Raw genomic sequence first — 24,310 nt, forward strand, 5'->3', positions numbered from 1 at the left:
CTGTAGCATCGCTATAGCTTGTAACCATGTAGTAGGTAAATGTGTGCCTGAAGTGTAGCGACAGCACCCAATCAGGATGACACTGTCACATTTCAAAAGCTATTACAAAAAAAAAAAAAAAAGCATAAAGATGTCTTTTGCTAAGCTATGTTGCTGTATAGCTACAGCTAACTGCCACATCTAAGATATCTAGCATAGCAACATATACAACACTGAAAGTGAAGTTGCTGAGGTTAATATTTTTCCTTCTTCCAGTTGCTACTCAAGCCATGCATTGTTGGCTTTGGGACCTCAGCTACATGTTTCTCCTAAGCTGGAAAGCACCACAGTCTTACTCCTTTCTGTAAAGTGCTTCCATTCATGACCAGTTTATACGTATTACCTAGTAAAGACATTTGTGTTTGATCGATTTGTTGTAACAGTGGTTCTTATAAAGAATTATAACAATAAATCAATAAATGCAATAAATTGATAAATCTGAAAACCTTTTTTGGTTTGTTTGGAGTTTTTATTTTTGTCCACCTTTAAATAGTGTGACATTTGTAAAGAAATATGTGGGTTGTGCCCATGAAAAACCTTAAAAATCTTCTCTGCCAATGCCAAACACCTTTCTGCTATTAACTCCTGTCTGCAGTCCTGACCTGAACCCCACTGAATACTCGCAGGATCAGCTTAGGCGTTCTGTTTCTGCCAGAGTGACCAACATGAGCACATTGGTCGCAACAAATCCTGGTTGAAAAATGTGATGGCACTCCACAGCAATTTGTGACCAAGCTGGTGACCAGCATGGGGAGGAAGTGTCAGGCTATTGTGGCTTTGTAGGGTTCTTCCACATTCTTCCTTCTCTCTCCCTACACTGTGTGATTTTTGGCTCATTTTGAGATGATTTTTCAGTCATGCGACCATTTTGGGGATCGGCCCGAGTTTCGCCTTCATCGTGTGTCGTGCATCGTGTAGTATACGTGGGGTAACGAGAAGCGATAAACACCTCATGACCAGCTCCTGATCATCAATCGCTTGGTCGTAAGAAAATCAAATCTGTTTGAAATCCTGTCGGCCGTCGTGACAGTGTCACCGCAGCCTCTCACACTGCGCACGCGCAAACACAGAAATGAAAGCGAAAAGACGGAGCAGCACGGCAGTGCAGCGTGGACACAAGCGATGGAGCCACAACATGTAGAACTTTGGCAAGCTCATCTCAGCCTTTTCGATGTGGCCTCACAAAATTATCAGGACCACAACAACCGTGAAAATAGTTGGATTTACATTGCTGCTCAATCACAGCTGCCTGATCAATGCTTTTTATTAGCAATTTAGCAAAGCTGATGGTGGTGGTGGTGTGTGTCTGTGTGAGTGAAAGACAGAGAGGGACAGAGAGGGAGAGAGATTTTCTGTTATAACCTTCATGTTATGGAGGCACAGTGTGAGCACTCAGGTTGCATCAGAGCATCGGGCCGTATAGTGTGAGACCCTGCATCGTGACCTACGAACTTCTAACCCCTGCGAGTCAATCGTGCAGTTTGAAGAGAATGTATGCATTATTGTAGGGTCTACCTTATAATATAAAGCACCTTGAGGCGACTGTTGTTGTGATTGGGTGCTGTATAAATAAAATTGAATTGAATTGCAAGTGAGCCACTGTTTATTAAATTAATAAACTGTTAAAATACCAGTGTTTTATTTCTTTAAACTTTAATACGCAAATGCATTATGCTTACAAATGTAATATCCAAATGACTGTGAAGGACAGAGCTGGTTAGTTATACGTTTTTGGTATTTTGGAAAAACTGGGGTTTTATTTACCTCAAAAAATGCTAAAACATACAAACTGAACTAACAGTGGGCCCTTAGTTATAGTCAAAGGAACATAACTAAGCAACTTAATATAAGTGCTCAAAAAAATACACAAAAGTTGCAGTACAGATTAAAAGTTTGCAATTTTACTATATTTTACATTCAGTGCCACCATCTTGTAATGATACATTTTTACCAAAGATGCTTTCTAGCATTATTAATAGTTTTCATCACACTTATTTGTGTTCAAAGGGGTCTCCTTTCTCATAAGTTTGATTCTAATTTCTCGCTTGATGCTGTAAAATTGGGGTGCAGAGCTTTCACTGCAGCTGCAGCAGTCACGGAGAAACTTGAATGCAGTATCGTATTGTAACAATGCAAGTCGAGCAGGTACGTTTTTGTAAATTTAAGTATTAAAGATAAATATATAAAAGATTTTTTTAAAACAATACAACATTTAAAAAAAAGAAAGAGAAAAAAGATGCAGAGCATACAATCAGATTTTTTATTTATTTTTTTAAATTATGGTGTTCTAAACCAATTCAAAATCTTCAAGGATATAATGCCTTTTAACCTGATTAGGGGAAAAAAATCTTTGAGTAAAGTCATTCTAATAAATTTGGAGATTTTTCGGTCACTAAATTCAATATATTTAATGCTGAGCTTGCTCAAACTAGGGACAGTGCAGCAGATCTTCCCTAACCAATTTAGAGAAACTGGCATTGCTTTTATCACCTTCTATATTTTCGGATTACAGTGAAGACTGAATCTCAAACCAAGTTCTTCACACAGTAACACATCACAAATATGATTCATGAAATGTGATATTTCCCAAAAACGTTTGGAAAACTCCCTTTTCATTCAAATTTTCTATTAATAATAACACATCTATAGTCCATACTGGTCTGTTATGTGGTGTGAACTTCTGTTTATTAATCTCAGTAGAGAAGAGCCTGTTGATCAAACTGACTGCTTGTTATTAAGAAAAGATTTAAACAATTTTAGCTTTAAAGCAACATTCATGACACCAAAATCAATCACATTTCCCTCTTTATAAATGTGTGTGTCTGTACATATAAGTATATATATTATTTTTAACGAGGTCCAAGTTGTGTGCGTGGGAGTTCGAAGCAGCCACTCCACCTAATGTCACTACTGTGCAGGATCCAAAAGTACAACATGACAGCTCACACAAACGGGAAATGTTTCGTTTTCTACAATGGGAGGGAGTGCAGCCACATCAGGGAACACAAATACTGACAAATCATCTGACCACAAAGAAACAAAAACAGTTAGTTTTTTCAGTTATTTTAGATTAATAATACTGAACATTTGTGCTTTGTATTCTAAACATAACTGCAATTCAGAAACAAAATAAAAGAAATAGAATTTAAAATGAATTATTTAATTATCCTCCCCATGACAAAACTGCACTTGGTATGGCCCAATCAGCACTCCCTGTGCTCTTATTTTGAGAGCGCTAACCCGGAAGTTTTTGAAGGATCACGTGGTTGCCGTTTCACGTTAGTTCCTTTTAATGTTGACTTTTGCTACAGTCTAAGTTTAGAGTGCTAGCAGACATCACGTATTTGATGTACAGTGTAGTACACATGATTTATGTGTCTGTAAACTGATATGATAGCTTGTTTGAAGTGGCGGGAAACATGTCTGGATTCAGTAATGAGCTCATAGATTACCTCGAGGGTAGAATAACTTTTGAAGAGTTCGACAGAAGGAGAGACGAGCGGAAAGCCAAGGTAAGTTATGTTGTTAGTTCAGTAACTGTTAGCTATCTAGGTAACTAGCTGAGGCAGTATCACTCCTCAACATCACTTGGAATTGTGCTCCACTTGTGTGGACGGTCGTTTCATTGACATAAAATTATATACTTCCTTTATTCTGACCTCTCTAAGTCAGGGGAGGTAGCTGAAGATGTGGAAGACGTTGTGCTCCCTTCGACGTCCGGACTCATCTCAACGAAGATCGGTAATCTCTCTCTGTCAGTGGCTCTGGAAATGTAAATAATGGACCCTTCTTTCAATAGATGGCGACACTGAATCCCATAAGCGAGTGTATTGTAATTGTCATGGTTTTAGGAATATAACAAAGTTTTAAAAATCACTGGAACATCAAAACTGGATGTACATATTCACCAAATGTAAATACCAACCTGCCATCATCTTTCCACTAATGGAAAAACTAATAGATTTTAGTTCTGAACTATTTAGCCTTTATCATGCTTCTTGAACAGGTCAGAATTTCCCTTAATGGAACTCTTGTGATTTTCCTACTTTGACAAGTTAAAATGTCTGCAACTGCCTTTTATTTGAGTATCAACATCAATAAAAATGACAGATAATAACTACTGTTCTTAAGGGTCCACAAAGTGTTAGTGTTGCTCATAAAGCTATTGTTTTGGTCGGAGACTGGTTATAAAAACTGGGTCAGCTTACTTTGATTCCCATCCTGGATTGCATGCAAAGTATGGTAATGTTACTCAAGCCAACTTTCCTATCTTCTCAGAGGATGGTGTTAGCCCAGGAGTCCAGCTGGCCTTTGCCTCCATGCTAGGAGAAACTGCTGAACCACAATCTTCAGAGGATGAGGAGGACAGCCTGAGCTATGTTGATGATGCACATGATAAGGATTACATTGCAGACAAAGAAGAGTGGCAGGCAGAGGAGACAGGGAAGAGGCCAAGACAAGTGGGGAGACAAGAGGGAAAGAACAAGAGTAAAGCTAAAGAAATGGCAGAAGATGTGACTGTAGGAGATGTGTTTGCACTGGAGATGGAGCTGAATCGAGAAAACAAGAAGATGATGAAGGTGAGAAGGAAGAACAGTCATGCCTAGGTGAGTTTTTCCAGTTCTTAGTTAATATATAACTATCTGAACAGGGGCGTCGTCATGGCAGCAAGCTGCCCCGGGCTCTGAGAGGCTTGATGGGAGAAGCAAACATTCGCTATGCAAGAGGAGAGAAAGAGGACGCCATCTTGATGTGTATGGAGATCATAAGACAGGGTACGAAGTGGGTTTGCGTGATCTTGCAGGCATATAATCACTCCCTGTTTGTGTTGACACTAACTTTGGGAGTTTGTCTGTGTGCCAGTTAGTGTTCAAACACTGTATGAAAAGTTAAAAACAAAGTCTCTTCTCCCTTTTTTCCTCAGCTCCTCTGGCATATGAGCCTTTCTCCACGTTGGCTATGATCTATGAGGATGAAGAGGACATGAGCAAAGCGCTGCAGTTTGGCCTGATTGCTGCCCACCTCAACCCCTCGGACTGTGAGGAGTGGATCAGACTGGCTGAAATGTCTCTGGAGCAGGACAATATCCAGCAAGCCATCATTTGCTACAGCAAAGGTCAGTCTGACACGGACCGACACACATCACTTCCCACTGGAAATTCACATCTGTTTATTGTCTGTTGGTGGAACTGTTGAACAATACAGTCCCTACCTGTTGTGTTAAAGTGGATGTTCATTACTGCAGGGCCAGTACTTCAATCCCATGGTCCTTGTGATATGTACTACTATAGCTATATTTATGCTGCAGTAATAAGCCTTGTAATTTCCTCAGTCTGTAGTTAGGGTGATTGCTGCAGCATATTTAAAACTCTCAGACTGGATTTACTTAGTGGGATAAATTGGCTTAAGGCTGCAGTTGGAAGAGCCGTGCAAAGTAACAAGTCACCTGAGGGGGTGAGAAATTAACTAATAAAAGTAATACACATCAAGTGTAGGGCTTACAAGTGTGTTTGTCTCTGGAATTGGCATACAGTTTCTGATCAAACAGCACAAGAACAATGGATTTTTCTTTTCTTTTTTTTTCTTTTTTTTTTTCTTTTTTTTTTTAAACCTGTCCCGTTTGGTTCTTTTGCCATCAGAATTATTGTCTAAAGGCGAAGAAAGATGCCCAACGGATTTACTTTACCAAATGGACCATCCCAGCCTTGCCGTAATGGTCCATTTGATTTACCTTTTATTGTTTATTTTATTTTATTTTATTTTTTTTACTTGCTAGATACGGGACAGGGGAAAAGAAAAGGGAGAAAGAAAGAGGGGGGAAAAAACAAAACAAAACAAAAAAAAACAGCGGAGAAGAGGGACAGGGATAAAGGGCAAAAAACAAAAACCAACAAAATAAGCAGACAAAAAATACATATATCGATCACCTGGATCACCTGTTGAGAAAGAAAAAAGAAAACAAGCAGAAGAAAACGAGAGTAATAGAATAAACAACATCACAATGATATATGGGAATATAACACTAAATACTTAATATTAAACATTATTGTGCAGCACGTAAGATCGACAGCGCACAGTGTGCTTTGAGGTAGGAGCCAAAAAGGGTGTAGTTTGTGTGTGTGATCACCTGTGTGTACACCTGTGAGCATGAGCGCGCTTGTATTTAAAAGGTTCCTTAATGTAATGATCTGCTAGAGGGTGTGGGGGGCCACAGTCCCATCCTCCAGGGCATGAAGCAGGTATGGAGGAGATCAAAACTCCAGACATCCAGAGGCCCCCAGAACACAAGAGACCAAGGAAGACCAACAGAGGGGCAGCCGCGCCACTGTCCCAGAAAGAGCTGAGGAGAGTCCCAGATGAGGGATCACTCAGCAGCCGCGGAGCAGAAGCCAGGGGGGGTTGCAGTGACGTGCCCGTGAGCTCCGCCGGCAGCCAGCTGTGCCTGAGTGACCGAGCCCCAGGCCGAGAGGCCGAGGGCACCCCACCCCCGAAGTGGCCCGAGCGAGCCCCAGGTTCCAGGCCCGGATAAGCAGCCACCAAGGAGTGAGCCGGTGTGTACCCGGACGCCCACCCCCGGACACAAAGAACCACCAACGCATCGATGTCTGAGGGCGTCTGCCACCGGCAGGGGAAGTGGTGGGGGGAGATAGGCCTCCAAACCTTGGAGGGCCTGAGATGTCCCCAGAGAGGTGGCGTCTGATACCCAACCTGACATATAGACACAGACATACAGGCACACTCAAATACAAACATCCATTCCCACCCTCATGCTCTCATAGGCAATTACTCCACACTCAACCAACGTGGAGACAGACATAAAGAGACGCTGTACACACAATCACACTCCCCAAGCGTACTCTAAGAACCGGGTCTAGGTACCCTTGCCCCTGGAGGGGGAAACTGCACCCAGACCCAGGTGGTGTTACCCTTTTCCCTGCGGTGGGGAGAAGCAGACTGCCCCGACTCCGCAGCAGCAGGGAGGCCCCACACACCAGACCCCAGTCGGACGGCCAACTCCTCCTCCTAGCCCCCCCGCTCCAGCAGGCCGCAGAGACCGGGGGTGTGAGAAGACTCCAAACCTCCCTCTACCCGCTCATATGTAGTGTTGATGTATATGTGTTCTAAGGTGCAATTAAAACCCAGGAGGGCATGGAGCTACCTGCCAGAGAGCAGCAGGTAAGCGCATAGCCCCTCCTGATAGCCCTCAATGTCTACGTGTATTTAAAATTGAGAGGTGGGCAACGACGCCAGGGGTGCGGTGTACACCCTGATGGTAATTTGGAGTCCGTGTTGTGAGCCCACCCCCAAGATCCTATATGTATGTGTTATGAGAGTGTGAGTAATGTGAATGTCTAAGTTGTGAGATAAAATTGAGGCAGAGGCAGCCAGAAGGGGACAGAGGGGGGGGGGGATGCCTCCTCTGCACCCTGGTGACACACCCCTACCCCAAGGCCCTGCATGTGTGGGTGATTGTGGTGGAGCGGGAAGAGGGAGGCAGCTGGAGATGGGGAGGGAAGAAAGGGAGGGGCAAGTGACCCCTCCCTGGGGCCAGCTCCCCCGCTGACCCCAGTAGGCACCCCCATGCTCTGCAACCCGCCAGGGAAAGGGGGCCCAGGCCCATCCGGACCAGGGCCCAGTGCAGCAGCGCCGCCCGGCCCCACAGAGCCCGGGACAGCCCACCCGACCCCACTACAGAGAAAACTGCACCCACCCCATCATCCACTCATCTTCCAGACTACACAAGACAATAGACGCCCAGGCTGAGATCTTCCTCCACCTCTCCTATATCTCCCCCTCCTGCAGAGAGAATTCCTGAGGAGAGGAAAGCTCCTGCAAGATGTGACAACCTCCCCCACCAGTTGAAGAGTCCCCCAGGTGGCTCGATGCACCGGCGGCGCCCTGCGCCAGGACTGGGCCCCCATATACCCACCCGCCCACAACCCCAGCAACACACCAACCAGGACCCGAGGCCCGGCCAGGGCCCCAGCCCAGAGACGGAGCGCCCCCAGAACCTCACGCCTGTCCCGGACCCACCCAGGGGCAGCCAGGCTACCAGGTCAGTAACCCACGTCCGTCAGCACAGACCCTCCCCTAGCCCCGCTGCACGCAGCCACGAGGAAACCGTCACCTAAGAGCCAACAGAGCCCTTAATTGGCCATGACCGCTACCCCGGGTTGAGCCCCCCAAGGAAGATGCTCCTGGGGAACCCCCCGACGCCCTAAGCCTGTCCCTACCCCCACACCAATCACAACAGTGAAGGTGGGACCAAACTATGACCCCCCACCCCCACTAGGTGATGGAGCTGATCAAAGGAGCCCAGAGCAATTGATCTGATGTGGTGGCAGAGGCTGTATCAAGACTAATGTAATCTAATAGATAATTTCTATACTGGTTAGAATTAAGATTATTTTTATTTTTCCAGTTCATGAGGACTGTTTTCTTGGCTATGCATAGGGCAGTGAAAACCATGTGGGCTATATTCTTTTCTGAAGTGACATTATCTAAGCTGCCCAACAAACACACTAAAGGAGAAGTTGGAATGTTACATTTCAGACACTTCGATAAGTCTTCACATATCTCACGCCAAAACTTCTGAACTGGTGGACAGAACCAAAGAGCGTGGATATAATTGTCCGGTGAATTGGTTTGGCAGTGTGAGCAGTTGTTGGTAGACGTAAAGCCCATCTTGAACATCCGATGACCTGTATAGTGCACTCTATGTAGTATTTTGTATTGAATTAATTGAAGACTGGGATTTCTAATTAGATGAAAGGTTTTTAAGCAAATCTGAGACCAAAAGTTTTGGTCTAAGTTAACTGATAAATCCGCTTCCCATTTTGCAATAGGAAGTGATATTGATTCATCTATTTTAGAAAGCATTCTGTATATTTTGGATAGTAATTTGGGGGTTTTAAGAGTAAGAAATTGAACCACACTTGGTGGTGTTTGTAGTTCAACTTGACCCGGTTTAAATTTCTTTTTTACTATGGATTTAATTTGTTGATATTCTAAAAATCTTTTCTTGTTGATCCCATATTGTGTAACTAGTCTGTCAAATGAAATAAATTCTGTTCCTTCTAGTATATGTTCTAAATATTTGATTCCTTTACCACTCCAATCTGAAAAGTTTATCATATTATTGTTTTGTAATATGTCAGGGTTGTTCCAGATAGGTGTATGTTTGCATGGGATTAATGAAGACTCTGTCAACTTCAGAAACTCCCACCATGCTGTCAGAGAGGAGCTAATGTTGACGCTTTTGAAGCATTCCTGTCGTTGAATGTTTGAGCTGATAAATGGTAGATCTGAAATCTCTAGATTATTGCAAAGTGCTTGTTCTACATCTAGCCAAGGTTCATCTAAGAGGGTATGTTTTAGCCATCCTGAGATAAACTGAAGCCTGTTGGCTAAGAAGTAGTGCTGAAAGTTAGGTAGTTCTAATCCTCCTTTATCCTTGGTCTTTTGTAGTGTTTTTAAGCTTATACGTGGGGGCTTATTTTTCCAAAGGAATTTGGACATATATGAATCTAGAGATCTGAACCAATCTTGTGGCGGTTTAGTTGGGATCATTGAGAATAAATAATTTATTTTTGGTAAGACCATCATTTTTATAGCGGCAACCCTTCCCATGAGTGATATGGGTAGACATTTCCACCTAGCCAGATCGCCTTCTACTTTCTTTAAAAGTGGGATATAGTTTAATTTAGTTAGATCTGCAAGCTTGGGAGAAACATTAATACCTAAATATTTTATATTTCCCGATTGCAGTGGAGTAGAAGAGGAATTATGGAAGGAGCAATTAATCGGAAGGACTGTAGATTTTGACCAGTTAATTGAGTAATCTGATATTCTTGCAAAAGAGTTTATCAATTCAATCACCCCAGAGATATTGGTTTGTGAATTTTGGAGAAAGAGTAGCACATCATCCGCATAAAGGCTGATTTTATGTTCCACGTTCTTGCATTTTATGCCCTTAATTACTGAATTCTGTCTAATTGCTGCTGCTAGTGGTTCAATAAAAATTGCAAACAGTGAAGGGGAGAGTGGGCATCCCTGCCTGGTGCCCCTCAGGAGACAGAAGCTGGAGGATGTCTGGTCATTTGTTCTGACACAAGCTGTTGGGGAATTATATAATATTTTTAACCAGTTGATGAAAGAAGATCCAAAACCAAATTTGTGTAAAGTTGCAAATAGAAATTTCCAGTTAACTCTGTCAAACGCTTTTTCTGCATCTAAAGAAAATATTGTAGTTTCAAGGTTTTTACTGTATGAGTAGTCTATCAAATTAAGTAATCTACGTGTATTTGCTGATGAGTGCCTACCTTTTATGAAACCAGTTTGGTCAGGATGAATTAAGAGGGGGGTCATTTTCTCTAGTCTCTTCGAGAGAGCTTTGCAGATTATTTTAAGGTCTACATTTATAAGGGATATTGGACGATAGCTTGAAGGATATACAGGGTCTTTGCCTGGTTTTAGCAGGAGATTAATGTTTGCAGAATTCATATTTGATGGGAGTCTGCCATTTTCTTTGATTTCCAACAGCGTTCTGTAAAAAATTGGGGCTAAAATCGTCCAGAATTCTTTGTAGAATTCTGCAGGAAAGCCGTCTGGACCTGGAGCCTTATTATTGGGCATACTTATCAGGGCTTCCTGGAGTTCACCTGGTGTCAGTGGCGAATCCAATGCCATTGCTTGAGAGTCTAATAATTTTGGGAGCGTTATGTTGTCTAAAAACTGATCAATTTCATTTTTAGATGGGTTTATTTGTGGTGAATACAACGTTTTATAGAAATCCCTGAAGATGTTGTTTATTTGTTTCGGGTCATATACTGTATTCCCAGATGAGTCTTGAACAGCACATAGAGTTGTTTTTTCTTTATTTATTTTTAGCTGGTTTGCTAGAAATTGACCAGATTTATTACCATGTTCATAATTTTGTAAGCGTAGTCTTTGTACTAAGAATTTTGTTTTTTTATCAATTATCTCATTTAATTCTAGTTTTGTTTTGCGTATTTTGTTCAATGTTTCCTGATCTTGGTCGGACGCATAGGCTTCTTCTAGTGATTTGATGGTTTTTTCTAATTCCTGGATATTTTTGTTTTCTTTTTATGTGATGAGAAAGAAATTATTTTACCTCTCATCACAGCTTTCCCTGCTTCCCATAGAACAGAAGCTGATGTTCCGGGAGTGTCATTAAAGTCTAAATATGAAGTCCACTCTTTTTTTAAAATATTTAATAAAGTCTTCATCTTTAAGCAGTGATGTATTAAATCTCCAGTTTTTACTAGGCGTAGTATTATTCTTGTGCATTAGTGTTAAAGATACAGGAGCATGATCGCTGACAGCTATAGGGTGAATCTCAGTGTCTGAAATGTCCCTCAGCAGTGAGCTGCTGACCAAAAAATAATCCAGACGAGAGTAGGAGTGATGGACATGTGAGAAAAAAGTATATTCCTTACTGTTGGGGTGAAGGGAGCGCCATGCATCGCAAAGACCAAAGTCGCTCATATACTGTTTGATTATATTTATGGACTGCCAATTACGCTGAGTTCCTGCTGTATTGAGCCTATCCATTTCTTCATTTAGTCCAAGGTTGAGGTCGCCTCCAAGAACAAGTGTGCCATCTAAGTGTTCAGAGAGTGCACTGAAAAAACCGTGAAAGAATGAGGGATCATCAACATTTGGACCATATACACTTACAATACATAGCTTTTTATCAAGTATAGATAGTTTAATGATTAAGAATCTGCCCTCTGGATCTATAACTGTATCGAGTACTGTGAAATTAATTTTTTTATGGATTAAAATTGCTACTCCCCTTTGTCTAGAATTATAACAACTAGTGCTGGGCGATATGACGATATATATCGTGTGGACGATAGAAAAGTGTCTATCGTGCCATTTGTCTTCTATCGTTTCTATCGTTTCTGACCCGAATTTTACAAATTATTACATAAAATATATCATTAACCCTTTACAACCGGTCGGAGCAGGCACACTCCGTTTTGCCTAACTATTTTTAAATCCCTGTAGAACTAGAACCACGTAAGGTAGTGCAATAATGTTTTTTTTTTTTGAATATGAAACCGTAGGAGTTGTACTTACATCTTATTCCATTAGCTTGCCCTAGGTCACGGTTTCCTTCCACATATGGCTTTGCAAAAATTGCATAAAAAGCACTTCCAGCAACAAAAACATAATATTCCAGACTTGCAGCAACAAAAACATAATATTCCAGAAACACGCTTTGCCAATCCGATCAGCTGTTCATAACACTTCCTACGTTGGAATATAAGTCAGCGCGAACTATCGCATGTCCGCCATTACCTGTCCGAAACCGGAAGTGACGTCACTTTCGCGAAAAATGTAGTTTTTTAAGCTTCAAAGTCTATGTTGGTGTTTTTAAAAGTCATGTTTGACTTTATGCTTTTCTGTATCGTTTCTGGGATGCTTAGAAGTCAAATTACACTGTTGGAAATAGTTTATTTTGATGCACATGCTGTTTTTTTGCAAATTTGCATTAATTTATTTTCATTTATATATAAAAATTTGTGTATCTCAAAAATAAAACTATGAAGACACTCAAAATAAATAAATGTAAAGATAAGCTCTGGCGGACTTGGTTCTATGGTAGGTCGTAAAGGGTTAAATAGCCTGTGCCTAATATATTAGTGTTGTCTTCTCACTATACATGCTCTTAACTTTATGCAAGAGAAAATAAAGTATAAAAAAATGATATTTTTCGCAAAGAAACTCTGTCTTGTGGTTTTGCAACATGGTGCTGCTTTACATGCACCCGGATTTGCGACATACTTTACAGTAAATCAAAACAAAGACTGCACCCTCTCCACTCGCTGTTTACAGACTGCATACTTTCCAGATGACGACAGGTCAGGTGGTATATCGTGATATATATCGTTATCGTGATATAAAATAATTCATATCGTGATAAATATTTTTTCCATATCGCCCAGCACTAATAACAACAATGGATTTTTCTGATGTAAGAGCAAAGTCTTCTATCAGAAGGTGTCAGGGATTGTGTGGGGTCTTAAATATGGGAACAGGTGTTCCTCTGGATAAGTCCTGCGTACCACTTGAGCTGTCAAATTTATCCAGAGACGGGCTGTTTTAGTGCAGACAAGTCCAAAATGTAAATCTGAAACGTGTCTGTGAACTTTGTACAACAGAAAACAGTCAAGTCCTGACAAATCTGCGGTTTAAAAATTACTGCTACTGCGCCATCTATTGTTGGTGTTTCTCATACCGTTGAATTGTGGAATATGAGCCACCACTGCAAAACAAACGGGGACCAGGGAAACGCTGGTTATTATTTATATACTTGTCTAGGTTCAAGCCTTGCTCCATTTCCACAGCTATCAAGTACGATCCTACCAATGTGCGCTATCTGTGGGAGCGCTGCAGCCTACAGATGCGCCTGGGAGAGCACAAACAGTGTATGGATGGCTACCGCAGGATCCTGTCACTTCTGCCGCTGGAGGATGGAGAGCACTTCATACAGCTCTCCAAAGACATGGCCAAGTAAGGGACACACACTGACATGGTATGCAAAAATGTCAGACCTGCTCTTGTTTCTCGTTTTTATATACACATAAACTATGTTCTTGTTTTCCCCCCCCTAAAATACCGTCACCTCATACCATCTGATATTGGATTATCACCTTGACAGTTCAGTTATAGGTATTTGCTTGTGTGTGTCGTGTTTAGGAGTTACTATGAAAGTAGTGACCTGCCCTCAGCTCTGAGTGTGATTGAGGAAGCTTTGGCACGACACCCCGACCTGGTCAGCGATGACTTTATCAACATGGCAGCTGAGCTTTATATCACCAACCGGCAGTACAAGAAGGCCCTGCAGGTGGGTCTCTGTGGAAAAACTTTTATTGCCATTTAGACTGAGAATACAATGACAACAAATATGTTTTCGGTTTAAATGGCTAAACATTCTCTCCTAGGTCTTGGTGCAGTTTGTAGGCATTGTTTTGGTCAGAAGTGAATCCACTTCAGATGTTATTCCACCAACACAAGAAGAGAAGATTAAAGAGGAGAGCACTGAAGACCAGGAGAAGCAAAATGCAGAAGGGACACAGTTACAGAAGGAAGAACAAATTGCAGCAGAGGAGAACGGTAAGTTGCAACTACATGAGGCGCTACACACTTACATACTTACAAGATGATTCAAACTCATCGTGGCTGTTATTCATCATATGAAGAACACTCTCATAGCCTTCATGACGTGTTATAGAAAGATGAGGACACTTTCAAAAATGAACGTTCGTTGTGGCTTCTTTAGTGGTGCCTACTATGACTACTTTTGCGTAAACAAGATGTGTTTAGGTGTTCTTGTTTTTCAAAAATTTTTCCATACTCAAATACTCAGTGACTGGTAAAAAGCTTCAACACATTTCACATTTAAAATCATTTTAGCCAAATTATATTACGATTGCATAAACAGGATGCCTGTAAATAATTTGGCCCTTCAAAAAAAAATTTCTTTGATCTCAAAAGACACTTCAACAGATGTATGTAGCGATCGCTTTATCTGGCTTTATATCAGCAAAATCACATGTAAATCGTGATTGTGTGTTTAACACTTGCAACGTACTTGATAACATTTCTTATATTCAGAAATATTCAATGAGGGGTGGTATCACATTTTTTGTCTTTCCACAGTATTTCATGTCCACGCACAGAAAATCCAGACATTAAAACAGACATTTTCTTTACTCAAACTATATTTTTCATTCCACATATTAAACAAACTTATGCTTTAATTTTATCTTTGATTAAGAATAAAGATGATTTACTATTAACACAAATAGATAAACTCTGTTTTAGCACTATCTATCATTTTAACATAAAAGGCTGGATGCTACCCTTGGCAGCAATCCTGTTGAGACACGTTGGGATGACTTCAAATAGAATATTCAGTCTCAAAAACCCTCTAATTTCAAAGAAGAGTAGGCCAAAAATCCTCCAGTGACGTGAAAGAATCATTGCCTGAGTCTTTGGGGAACTCTTTTTACTGATTGGTTGTTGTGTGCTGTTTCCAGGTGAAATTGTGGATGTACAGGTACCAGACAGCGTCCCAGTGGACCTGAGGACCAAGTTAATTGTGTGCTTCATACACCTACATGTCTACACACCCACCGAGGTAAAACAGGACTTAAAAACATACAGAGCTCAGATTATTAATGAAGTCTTTATTAAAAGATCATTTAATTTTAGAATCTCCTTGCTTATAGGGCTTGGTTTCAACACTGATGGAGCAGAGTCCAGAAGAGATTGGTGACTTGTACCTGGATGTCGGTGAAGCGTATCTGGAAGAGGGCAAGTACATGTCTGCTCTGCCTCTGCTGACTGCCCTCGTCGTATCTGAAAAGTACAACCTCGCTGTTGTTTGGTTGCGGCATGCAGGTAGGTCCAGCAAAAAAGGAAATAATGTTAAAGGAAGAGGTGTATCTGCAAACTTAAACTAAAAAGACATTTCATCTTCCATCCTGAATATTCTTCATGTGTGAAACTTTGTAACAACGAAGAAAGGCAAGATCTTAAATGAGGTCTCACTTCAGGTCTGACTTGGAAAAAAGAAAACCACTGTTACGTGTATGCCTTTATCACTTTCCTTTGTCATTTGCAGAGTGTCTGAAGGCTTTGGGCCACATGGAGGCAGCAGCAGAAAGCTACACCAAGGTGGTGGAGATGGCTCCGCAGCACCTGGAGGCCCGGCTCTCCCTTGCCACACTGCAGCAACAGTTGGGCCGCATGGATTGTGCCCTTAAGGCGCTGGAGTCCATGTATGATAGCAACATACTAGCACACGATTCTTCAGCCGCACAAAAGGCAAGGGATTTTTTTTTTTTTTGCTTTTTCCATTATCACGTTATGTTGCATTATCTTACATTTACAATGTTCCTGAAATGTCATGGAGTTTTTTAGAGGTCTTTTTCATGGACATTTTCTGGTAACGCCAAAGGGGAAAAAAGGGAGTGCAAACCTCTGCTCTGTCCTGTCAGTAGACACTGACATTCACACCTTATAAAGGGGCATCCCCACTGAAGCAATAATCAGCAACCTAGTGACCAGAGACCGTGGAAAGTGAATGTATTTGGGAACTTCAAGCAACAATGGGTGAAATAACTTGTAGTGATGTGAAGTGGGTGGGTGCCACTTTTGGCTTTTCTCAACTTAGACGTGAGCCATTGAAGTGATTAGGTATGGAGAACACAATAGTGAGGTATTTGGAGCCTGGCGAGTCTGGTAGCAACCAGTTAGTTACCAACTGTTAGTGGTAATGTGATGCAGAATGAGCAAATGACTTCCTGCCCAGATCCCCCTCATTGCTTCATTGTTTAATGCATTGTTTTAATGCACGACTCCATAGAGCTTACAATGTAATCGTGCGTGTTTCACCCACAGCATTTTAGATGCTTTCATAGTTTAGTTGGATTCTGGTTAAACACAAGATTTCTGTGCTTTCCAGACTTGAGCTGAGATTAGAGTCAAAAACACATAATCTGGTTAACAGTTGGAAAAAGGAAAACCATCACCTCCAGCATTTAGGAATGCTATGCTGTATGGTCAATGCACTGTCATAGTGGCAAGTCCTAATTATAACTGCTGTTGGAGTTGCATGTTGGCAGCTCTGTATTTCCCTTGTATGCGTTTGTTTGGATAACTGGTTTTGTATATCTCTGTGTTTGTAGGAGTTAAAGCTTTTGCTCCATCGCTCTACACTCCTGAAGACACAGGGAAAAATGCAGGACTACCTGGACACTGTGATCACTATGATCTCTATGCTCCTCAAGGTAACACACTTTACGGTTGCTCAAAAGTAAGGCTTTTTACCCGTCAGCCATTCATGATGGGGGATTGTCGTCACCCTGCTGGATGGGCAGCATGAATAAGTTTGTGAATGTGATAACTCTAAAACGAACCTACATTGGAGTTTCAGATTGATACAATAGGAGGCTGAGAGATACCACTGGCCACCACAAGTATTTTGTTGTGCGTCTTCCTTTATGTACTACTCATTAAGTGTTTTTATTCATACTGCTGCTATAAAGAGTGCTTTTTCCTCTTGGAGTTGGTACAACTATTCCACATATAGAATACACTTCAAAAATGTTTGACCTCAGCTCTACAGTCTAGCCAAGTGTCAGTGAAATCAAAGAGGAAATGATCTTAGAAGTTTTGAAAAAATGCATAACTACTTGGATGCTTTGAATTTAGGAGGAACGTTCGGCTGCTTTGACTGGATCAGAGCTAATTTGCCTGACACGTAAATTATGTTAACTAGTTAGCATTAGCAGCTGAGTTATTACATTAATAATTCATAATTCACTAAACTGGGCGGCACGGTGGTTAGCACTGTTGCCACACAGCAAGAAGGGCCTGAGTTCAATTCCACCATCAGGACAGGGTCTTTCTGTGTGGAGTTTGCATGTTCTCCCCGTGTTTGCGTGGGTTCCCTTCGGGTACTCCGGCTTCCTCTCACCGTCCTAAGACATGCAGTTTGTGGGGACAGGTTAATTGATTATTCTAAATTGGCCATAGGTGTGAATGTGAGTGCGAATGATTGTCTGTCTCTGAGCCCTGCGACAGACTGGCGACCTGTCCAGGGTGTACCCTGCCTCTCGCCCTATGACAGCTGGGATAGGATCAATAAGTAAATATATACTATACCAACAATATTAATGCATTTACCAGGAGAACTGTGACTGTTCTCAGTCTGTCAGTGATATTGACACAAGTATTAACTACAAATGGCTAACGGTATAAACACGACTTTAGTTTAAGTTCAGTTTAAAGAATTTTCTTGGTGGGTTGTTGTTCTTGATATGTAATTGCGTATGAGGAATATTTGTTGTGACAACATGTTTATGTTTAATTTATGTTTAAATGTTGCCATCCTCTTGGCCAGATCCCTCATGACAATACATTTTTAATCTGAATGAGATTTTCTGCCTGAATAAATAAAGGGTAATGTTTACCAGTTTGGATGTTTTTGACTGTTGGTTCAGCTGAATTCTTAACAAACATTTTTATCATTCAAGTTATTTTATACCCCGACAGGGAAAAAGGACAAATATCTCAAAAAGTTGATAAGACCATGCCTTTTACTGTAGTTTTTTTTTACTGAGAATTTTTCTCAACAATGAGAGATTACTGTGAGAGAAGGTGAATTTGAATAAATAAATGCTCCATTTTTTTGTTGCGCACATTTCATTGCGTCCTGTGAGTCATTCAAAGGTGTGCATAACGCATGCATGTTTATAGGTGGCCATGCAGCGCGCTAAGGTGTGTGTGAGCTCTGTAAACGTGTCAGGTGAGAATCACCTGAGGCTCGTGAAGGTTGAAGACATGCTACCAGAGATTGCTGACCATGAAACGGCCTATCTGGACAACACTGGTATGCACATCTTTGTTTGCATCATACTTGACTACAAGGTAGAACCTGTAGTTGGTCTGGTCACTGGATTTCAGCACCTTGTAACAAAGCGTCCCTTTGTCACTGTCATCAGGTAAAACCAATGTCCTGTCCAAAGAGGACTGGTGGCAGCTGCTGCTGAGCTGTGTGCTGACACTGTGTGAGGTGCAGCGTTATGAAGAGGCGGAGATGCTTGTGGATTCGGCCATGGAGTTCTACTCATTCTATGACAACAAGCCCAGGAGGAAAGAACTGGAGTTCATTGGCCTGTCTGCCACAATCCTGGACCACAACTATTACAAGGCCTATAACTACATCAGGTAGATTAATATGTATGTGGCCTCGGATAAAGAGCATGCCAAAATTATAATAAATATAACATTTCTCTGTTTTTCCTCTTAACAGACTGATGCTGTTGGAAAATGTGGCTCTGCCTCAGCTTTGGAATATTTTTAACCAGGTCTGCTTTTGTGTCAGTGTTACTAAATGGCAAAGGGGAGATGAGAAATGGGTTCAGAGCAAAACTAGCTCTACTAAACTGTTTTCTTTCTAGAAATTAAAGCGGTACATTTGTGAGGACAAACTGGGATATTTTTTTTAAAGGCAAATATTTTTTAAAGTATTTATTGTTTGTATTCAGGAAATGCATCACCACACTTCTTAATGAGAAGTAGGAAAGTTTTTCCTCATAAAATGTGCCTGTTTTCTTCTGAAACGACCACTTATCTTGAATTTTGACTTTAACTGAGAACATTTCTTTCCATTTTTACCTCCTTTGCACAGTTGATTTATTTATTAACCTTGGGAGCCTCTGATACATTGTCATAGTCTATATGAAGATTTACTGGTAATACTAAATATTCAAATGAATCAAAAGCATAGATTGCCTGAATTTGGTGGAAAGATTTTGTAAACAAATGATGTTTGTTTTGTTTTTTTAACTCTCTGCAGCTGACAATAACTTCGCAGCACCAGCGCCACCATCGCTTCTGTCTGCGCATGCTGTTTAAAAATCCTGACAATCACGCCCTCTGTGTTCTCTGCGGACATAACGCCATGGTGTCAGGGAGCTTCAAACATGCTCTTGGTACTCGCACACAAATCTACTAACTAGAGATGATAAAAACATTTACACATCACTACCATACTTAGTGTTTCAGCATATCTTACATGATTGATTTTATACCATTTTGGAGTGTGATGACCATCACAACATCCAACGCTATAATCAGGGACTACGTCATGTTGTTGTCATTTTAAGAGTACTTGAGGAACATGTGATCTGCCACTGCAAAAGCGATCCAGATCTGCACCAGCATTTTAAAGGAGTCCTTCCTTTGCTTATGCCACACCTCTCAAAGAAATTTCATCAAGTTTTGCTTGTTAGCATGTTCTTGATTGCAGATGTCGATGATCACATGCCTCCAACACTGCTTTGCATTGAAAGAGAATTATGTGAATTAAAATGTCTTTTAAAGCAACAGGAAACAGGACATAACAATATCCAAGCAACTGGACACATATTGTGTGCAAAGTTGCTTACAAGCTAACATTGCTTAATATGATATAAAACACTAAAAAGATGCTTTGAGTGCCAAAGTTATTTTGATCCCAACATAATTAACAGTCTTGCAGTTTTGTCTTTTTTGACATTTTTAGAGATCTCCGTTAAATCTCATAAGTTGTTGAAATACACCGCGTTCCAAATTATTATGCAAATGATATTTTTCTCTGTTTTTCCTAAATAGTCGATTCAAATGACAGTCAGCATAATTTTTAAGTCATCAGCCACTAGATGTTACTGAACAAACCTCCCAATGAAAACAGTATGTTTTTCAAAAATACAAAACTTGAAATGCACTGTTCCAAATTATTACGCACACAGAGTTTCAAAAGATTTTATAGGTTGTGGAGAATTGAAAATGGTCATTTGTTGAATTTGCAGCATTAGGAGAACATATTTACTGAAATCAAAAACATCTTAACAGGTCAGGTTACACATTAACACAGGACCCCTTATTTGATAGCAGTTTTACAATTCTTGCATCCATGGAACTTGGAAGTTTTTGGAAAGTTTCTACTTGAATGTCTTTGCAGGATGTCAGAATAGCCTCCAGGAGCTGCTGTTGGGATGTGAACTGCCTCCCACCCTCATATTTGTTTGCTTGATGATGCTCCAAAGGTTCCGAATAGGATTGAGGTCAGGGAAGAATGGGGGCCACACCATGAGTTCCTCTCCTTTTATGCCGATAGCAGCCAATAATGCACCATCTCATGCTACAAGGAACACCTCTGCATCGTCTTGCATGAAGATGGTTGTGTTGCAGAAGGCACAGTTCTTCTCTTTCTACCATGGAAGAAAGTGGTCAGTCACTCCATAGACTCCATAGACTTTGCAGAGGTCATTTTCACACCTTCAGGGACCCTAAAGGGGCCGACCAGCTCTCTCCCCGTGATTCCGGCTCAAAACATGACTCCACTTGCTGATGTCACAGCCTTGTTGGGACATGGTGGCCGTCCACCAACCATCCACCACTGCATCCATCTGGACCATCCAGGGTTGCACTGCACTCATCAGTGAACAAGACTGTTTGAAAGGATCCTACACCTTGATGTTCGCAGGGCTCCAGAGGCACCAGCAGCTTCAAATATGTGTTTGCTGCTTTGTAATGGCCTTTTAGCAGCTGCTCTCTTAATCTGATGTATTTGTCTAGCAGAAACCTTCATCACTGTGCCTTTATCTGCACGAACCCATGTGTGCTCATACTCAGCCACAAATCTCTTAACATTATGGTGATCACACTTAAATTTTCGTGAAATATCTCATTACGTGTCCAAGGCATTCAACTATTTCACACTTTTCAGCAGCAGAGAGATGATTTTTCATTCCTATATTGGTGCTCTGCTTAATAATGTGGAACATCCTTCTTTAGTAGTTTTTCCTTTAATTGGGCTCACCTGGCATACTAATGATCACAGGTGTCCGAGGTTGATTTCAGTGATACAAAGAGTCCTGAGACACAATCCCATCCATGGGTTTTTTTTTGAAAACAACTTATTTAATCTTTATGACACTTAAACACAATTTGCATAATAATTTGGAACGCGGTGTAAAGGGTTTAGGGATTATGTTCACACTTGGTCCACTTTGCACAGTAGTACACTACATTTTTCAAACACTGGATGTGTTTTCAGGTCAGTATGTTCAGGCCTTCCAGACTCATCCCAGCAATCCACTGCACAGCCTGTTTGTAGGTCTCACCTTCTTCCACATGGCATCTCAGAAGTTTGTGGCTAAACGGCACACGCTGGTGCTGCAGGTACAGTGTTTGTTTGTTTCTGTGCATAGTTCAGTACTATAGTCTGTTCTTTTAAAACCAACATATGCTCTTAGGGTTTCTCCTTCCTGTGGCGTTACGTAGAGCTTCGTGGAGAGTGTCAAGAGAGTATGTACAACATAGGCCGAGCGCTGCACCAAATGGGCCTCACACACTTGGCTATGCATTACTACCAAAAGGCGCTTTTACTACCAGCAAAAAAACTGGAGGTGGGTAAAAACAACTTGCTCTGCTGCTCAGTGCAAACGTAGCCTTTAGGACAGTGATGAATTGACTTAGAGAATGTTTGCCTCTTTTTCTCTATCCCTTTGTCTTCTTATTTTTTTCTGCAGGGCATCCCAGGTGACCAGGTTGATCTAAGGAGGGAGATTGCCTTCAACCTGTCACTCATTTACCAGGCCAGCGGTGCAGTGGAAATGGCCAGATACCTCCTTAACACACACTGCATTATTTGAAAATGCACACTCGTCTTTACTGGTTCTTTTTCATTAGAAATTTGACCTTATTTCTAGCAACTAAACCCCCAGGATTCAGGAAGTCTTATTTATTAAAAAATGTTTGTAAATATTTACCATTTTGTATGGCGTATGTGAGTTCTACATTTGTGTTGATTTATCTCTGTATTTCAGTGTCTGATGATAAGGTAGCAAATCACATTTGGGGCATGTACTAATACTGGATCTTTCAGTTGTATTATTTTTGCAAGACCTTTAGTGTCTGTCTGCTGTTATAAAAATTACCCTAGAAAACCCCTTGTTTACTTTAATAAAAAAAATACAGAACAAAGTATTTGCCTTTGTTTTAGGTGACAGTGTTAGCCACTGATCCACCATGCTAGCTGACAACAGGATAAATCATTACCAAATCTCAGAATCATGTATAAAATGTCAAAATTCAGTTCAATTTTATTTATACAGCGCCAAATCACAACAACAGTTGCCTCAAGGCGCTTTATATTGTAAGGTTTATATGGTAAACCTTCTACAATAATACATACAGAGAAAAACCCAATAATCATATGACCCTCTATGAGGAAGCACTTTGGTGACAGTGGGAAGGAAAAACTCCCAGGAAGGAGCTTCCAGCAGAACCAGGCTCAGGGAGGGGCGGGGCTATCTGCCACGGCCGGTTTGGGTGAGAAAAAGAAGACAGGATAAAGACATGCTGTGAAAGAGAGCCAAAGATTAATAACAAGTATGATTCAATGCAGAGAGAAAAGGGGGAAGGAATGGAGCCGAGTCTCCAACTGCTGCATCTGTAACAAAACACATTAAGAGTGCTGAAGACCTGAGGCAACACACCTCCATGACAACCATCCTTCAGCAGAAAGAAGAGGGAGGCCCCAGATGGCCTAAACTTAACTTAAACTTAAAGTCTGCATTTGTACACCACTCTGTATTTAATCTTTAGTTATTATTGACCTCTGGCTCTGTCTTTAATCCTGTCTTCCCTCTCTCACCCTAAACCAGTCACGGCAGTTGGCCGCCCATCCCTGGCCCTGGTTCTGCCAGAGGTTTCTTCTATTAAAAGGGTATTTTTCCTTCCTTTAAATAAATTTGAATTGAATTAAGCCCTTCATTTTCAGAGGAGCAACGCAGGCAGTGGAGCCCATTTGTTGCTAATGGGTTCAGTATGGTTCGCCATTGACAGACTGCAGGGAGGTATGGACTGCAAAGTGTATCTGTTGCCAGATGTAGGCAGTATCCAAACTTTCAACTAATGCACGTCAAACTACATAAACAATAATTGTGTTGGATGGTTTTGTCATTCCTTTCGCTAGCATTCCTGTTAGATCAACCCTTACACTCTATTGGCAAAATTTCATACAGTAGATGCTACTCACAGATGCTATTACCCTACAAGATACACTTCATATCTTTTTTAAATTTTCTTTAAAAAAAAAAAATTGCTATTCAAAATTAGTCACTTTCATATCTGTGGTCAATGATGTCTGCGGTGTTCTCTGGTTGGTCTTTCCACTACTTTCACTGCCGTTAGCCTTTCCATGCATGCAGCTGAAAATGCCGGGAAGTCCTTGAACAGATCAATGCAACCGAATTTAAAATTTTACCTTTGGAAATTACACAAACTTAAAATACTCCACTGCAATATTTTCCATTAGGCAAAGTAAGAAAACCCCAATTGGGACTAAAATCGTGAAAACAGTTTTTTTGTTTTTATTTAAAGAGTGAATTGATGAAGGATAGATTCACTTTCAAGTACTACAAAAGAAAGAAAGAAACAAGAAAACACCAACAAATATTTCTGAATTATAGTGTTTTGTTTTTTTAAATTTCAAATATTGTATAACAAGACAAAATCAAAGCGCAGACATAAGTGTACATGTTCATTTTTGACTCTCTCACTGAACTAACACAGCCAATCCCTCAACATGTTTGTACTCTCTGCTCATGTCGCCTTCATATATTAAATCATTTTTTGCTTTTTAAAGAACTTCTTTTAACATTGCACTCAACAACAAACA

At 41.0% G+C, this 24,310-nt stretch overlaps 1 protein-coding gene across 3 annotated transcripts; it reads left to right on the top strand.

Moving 5' to 3' along the window:
• Positions 1-3,304: 3,304 nt before the first annotated feature.
• gtf3c3 (general transcription factor IIIC, polypeptide 3) lies at positions 3,305-23,591 on the top strand. Of its 3 annotated transcripts, none has more exons than XR_010092158.1 (19): positions 3,306-3,551; positions 3,708-3,780; positions 4,318-4,619; positions 4,691-4,814; positions 4,964-5,155; positions 13,416-13,581; positions 13,768-13,915; positions 14,013-14,184; positions 15,111-15,211; positions 15,303-15,474; positions 15,698-15,900; positions 16,764-16,865; positions 18,337-18,469; positions 18,582-18,807; positions 18,893-18,947; positions 19,439-19,574; positions 21,683-21,807; positions 21,910-22,034; positions 22,158-22,266. XR_010092158.1 is itself a non-coding variant. In XM_063467271.1 (19 exons), the coding sequence occupies exons 1-19, from the start codon at positions 3,459-3,461 to the stop codon at positions 22,278-22,280; spliced, it is 2,799 nt and encodes a 932-aa protein (XP_063323341.1). In that variant the 5' UTR covers positions 3,309-3,458; the 3' UTR covers positions 22,281-23,591. The 3 variants fall into 3 exon arrangements, 2 of the variants coding, with proteins under 2 accessions (XP_063323342.1, XP_063323341.1); XM_063467271.1 differs by having other exon boundaries at positions 3,309-3,551; positions 21,882-22,034; positions 22,158-23,591; XM_063467272.1 differs by lacking the exons at positions 21,910-22,034; positions 22,158-22,266 and having other exon boundaries at positions 3,305-3,551; positions 20,585-21,796.
• The last annotated feature ends 719 nt before the right edge of the window (positions 23,592-24,310 follow it).

This window comes from Pelmatolapia mariae, linkage group LG23 (genome assembly GCF_036321145.2).
Source record: "Pelmatolapia mariae isolate MD_Pm_ZW linkage group LG23, Pm_UMD_F_2, whole genome shotgun sequence".
In the NCBI taxonomy this organism is placed as follows: domain Eukaryota; kingdom Metazoa; phylum Chordata; class Actinopteri; order Cichliformes; family Cichlidae; genus Pelmatolapia; species Pelmatolapia mariae.

Excerpts from the sequence above, each read along its gene's own strand:
- gtf3c3 (XM_063467271.1), top strand. The coding sequence starts at position 3,459 with ATGTCTGGATTCAGTAATGAGCTCATAGATTACCTCGAGGGTAGAATA. Across the intron at positions 13,582-13,767 it reads CTCTCCAAAGACATGGCCAA|GAGTTACTATGAAAGTAGTG; the intron begins GTAAGGGACACA and ends TGTCGTGTTTAG. Across the intron at positions 15,212-15,302 it reads ATGTCTACACACCCACCGAG|GGCTTGGTTTCAACACTGAT; the intron begins GTAAAACAGGAC and ends CCTTGCTTATAG.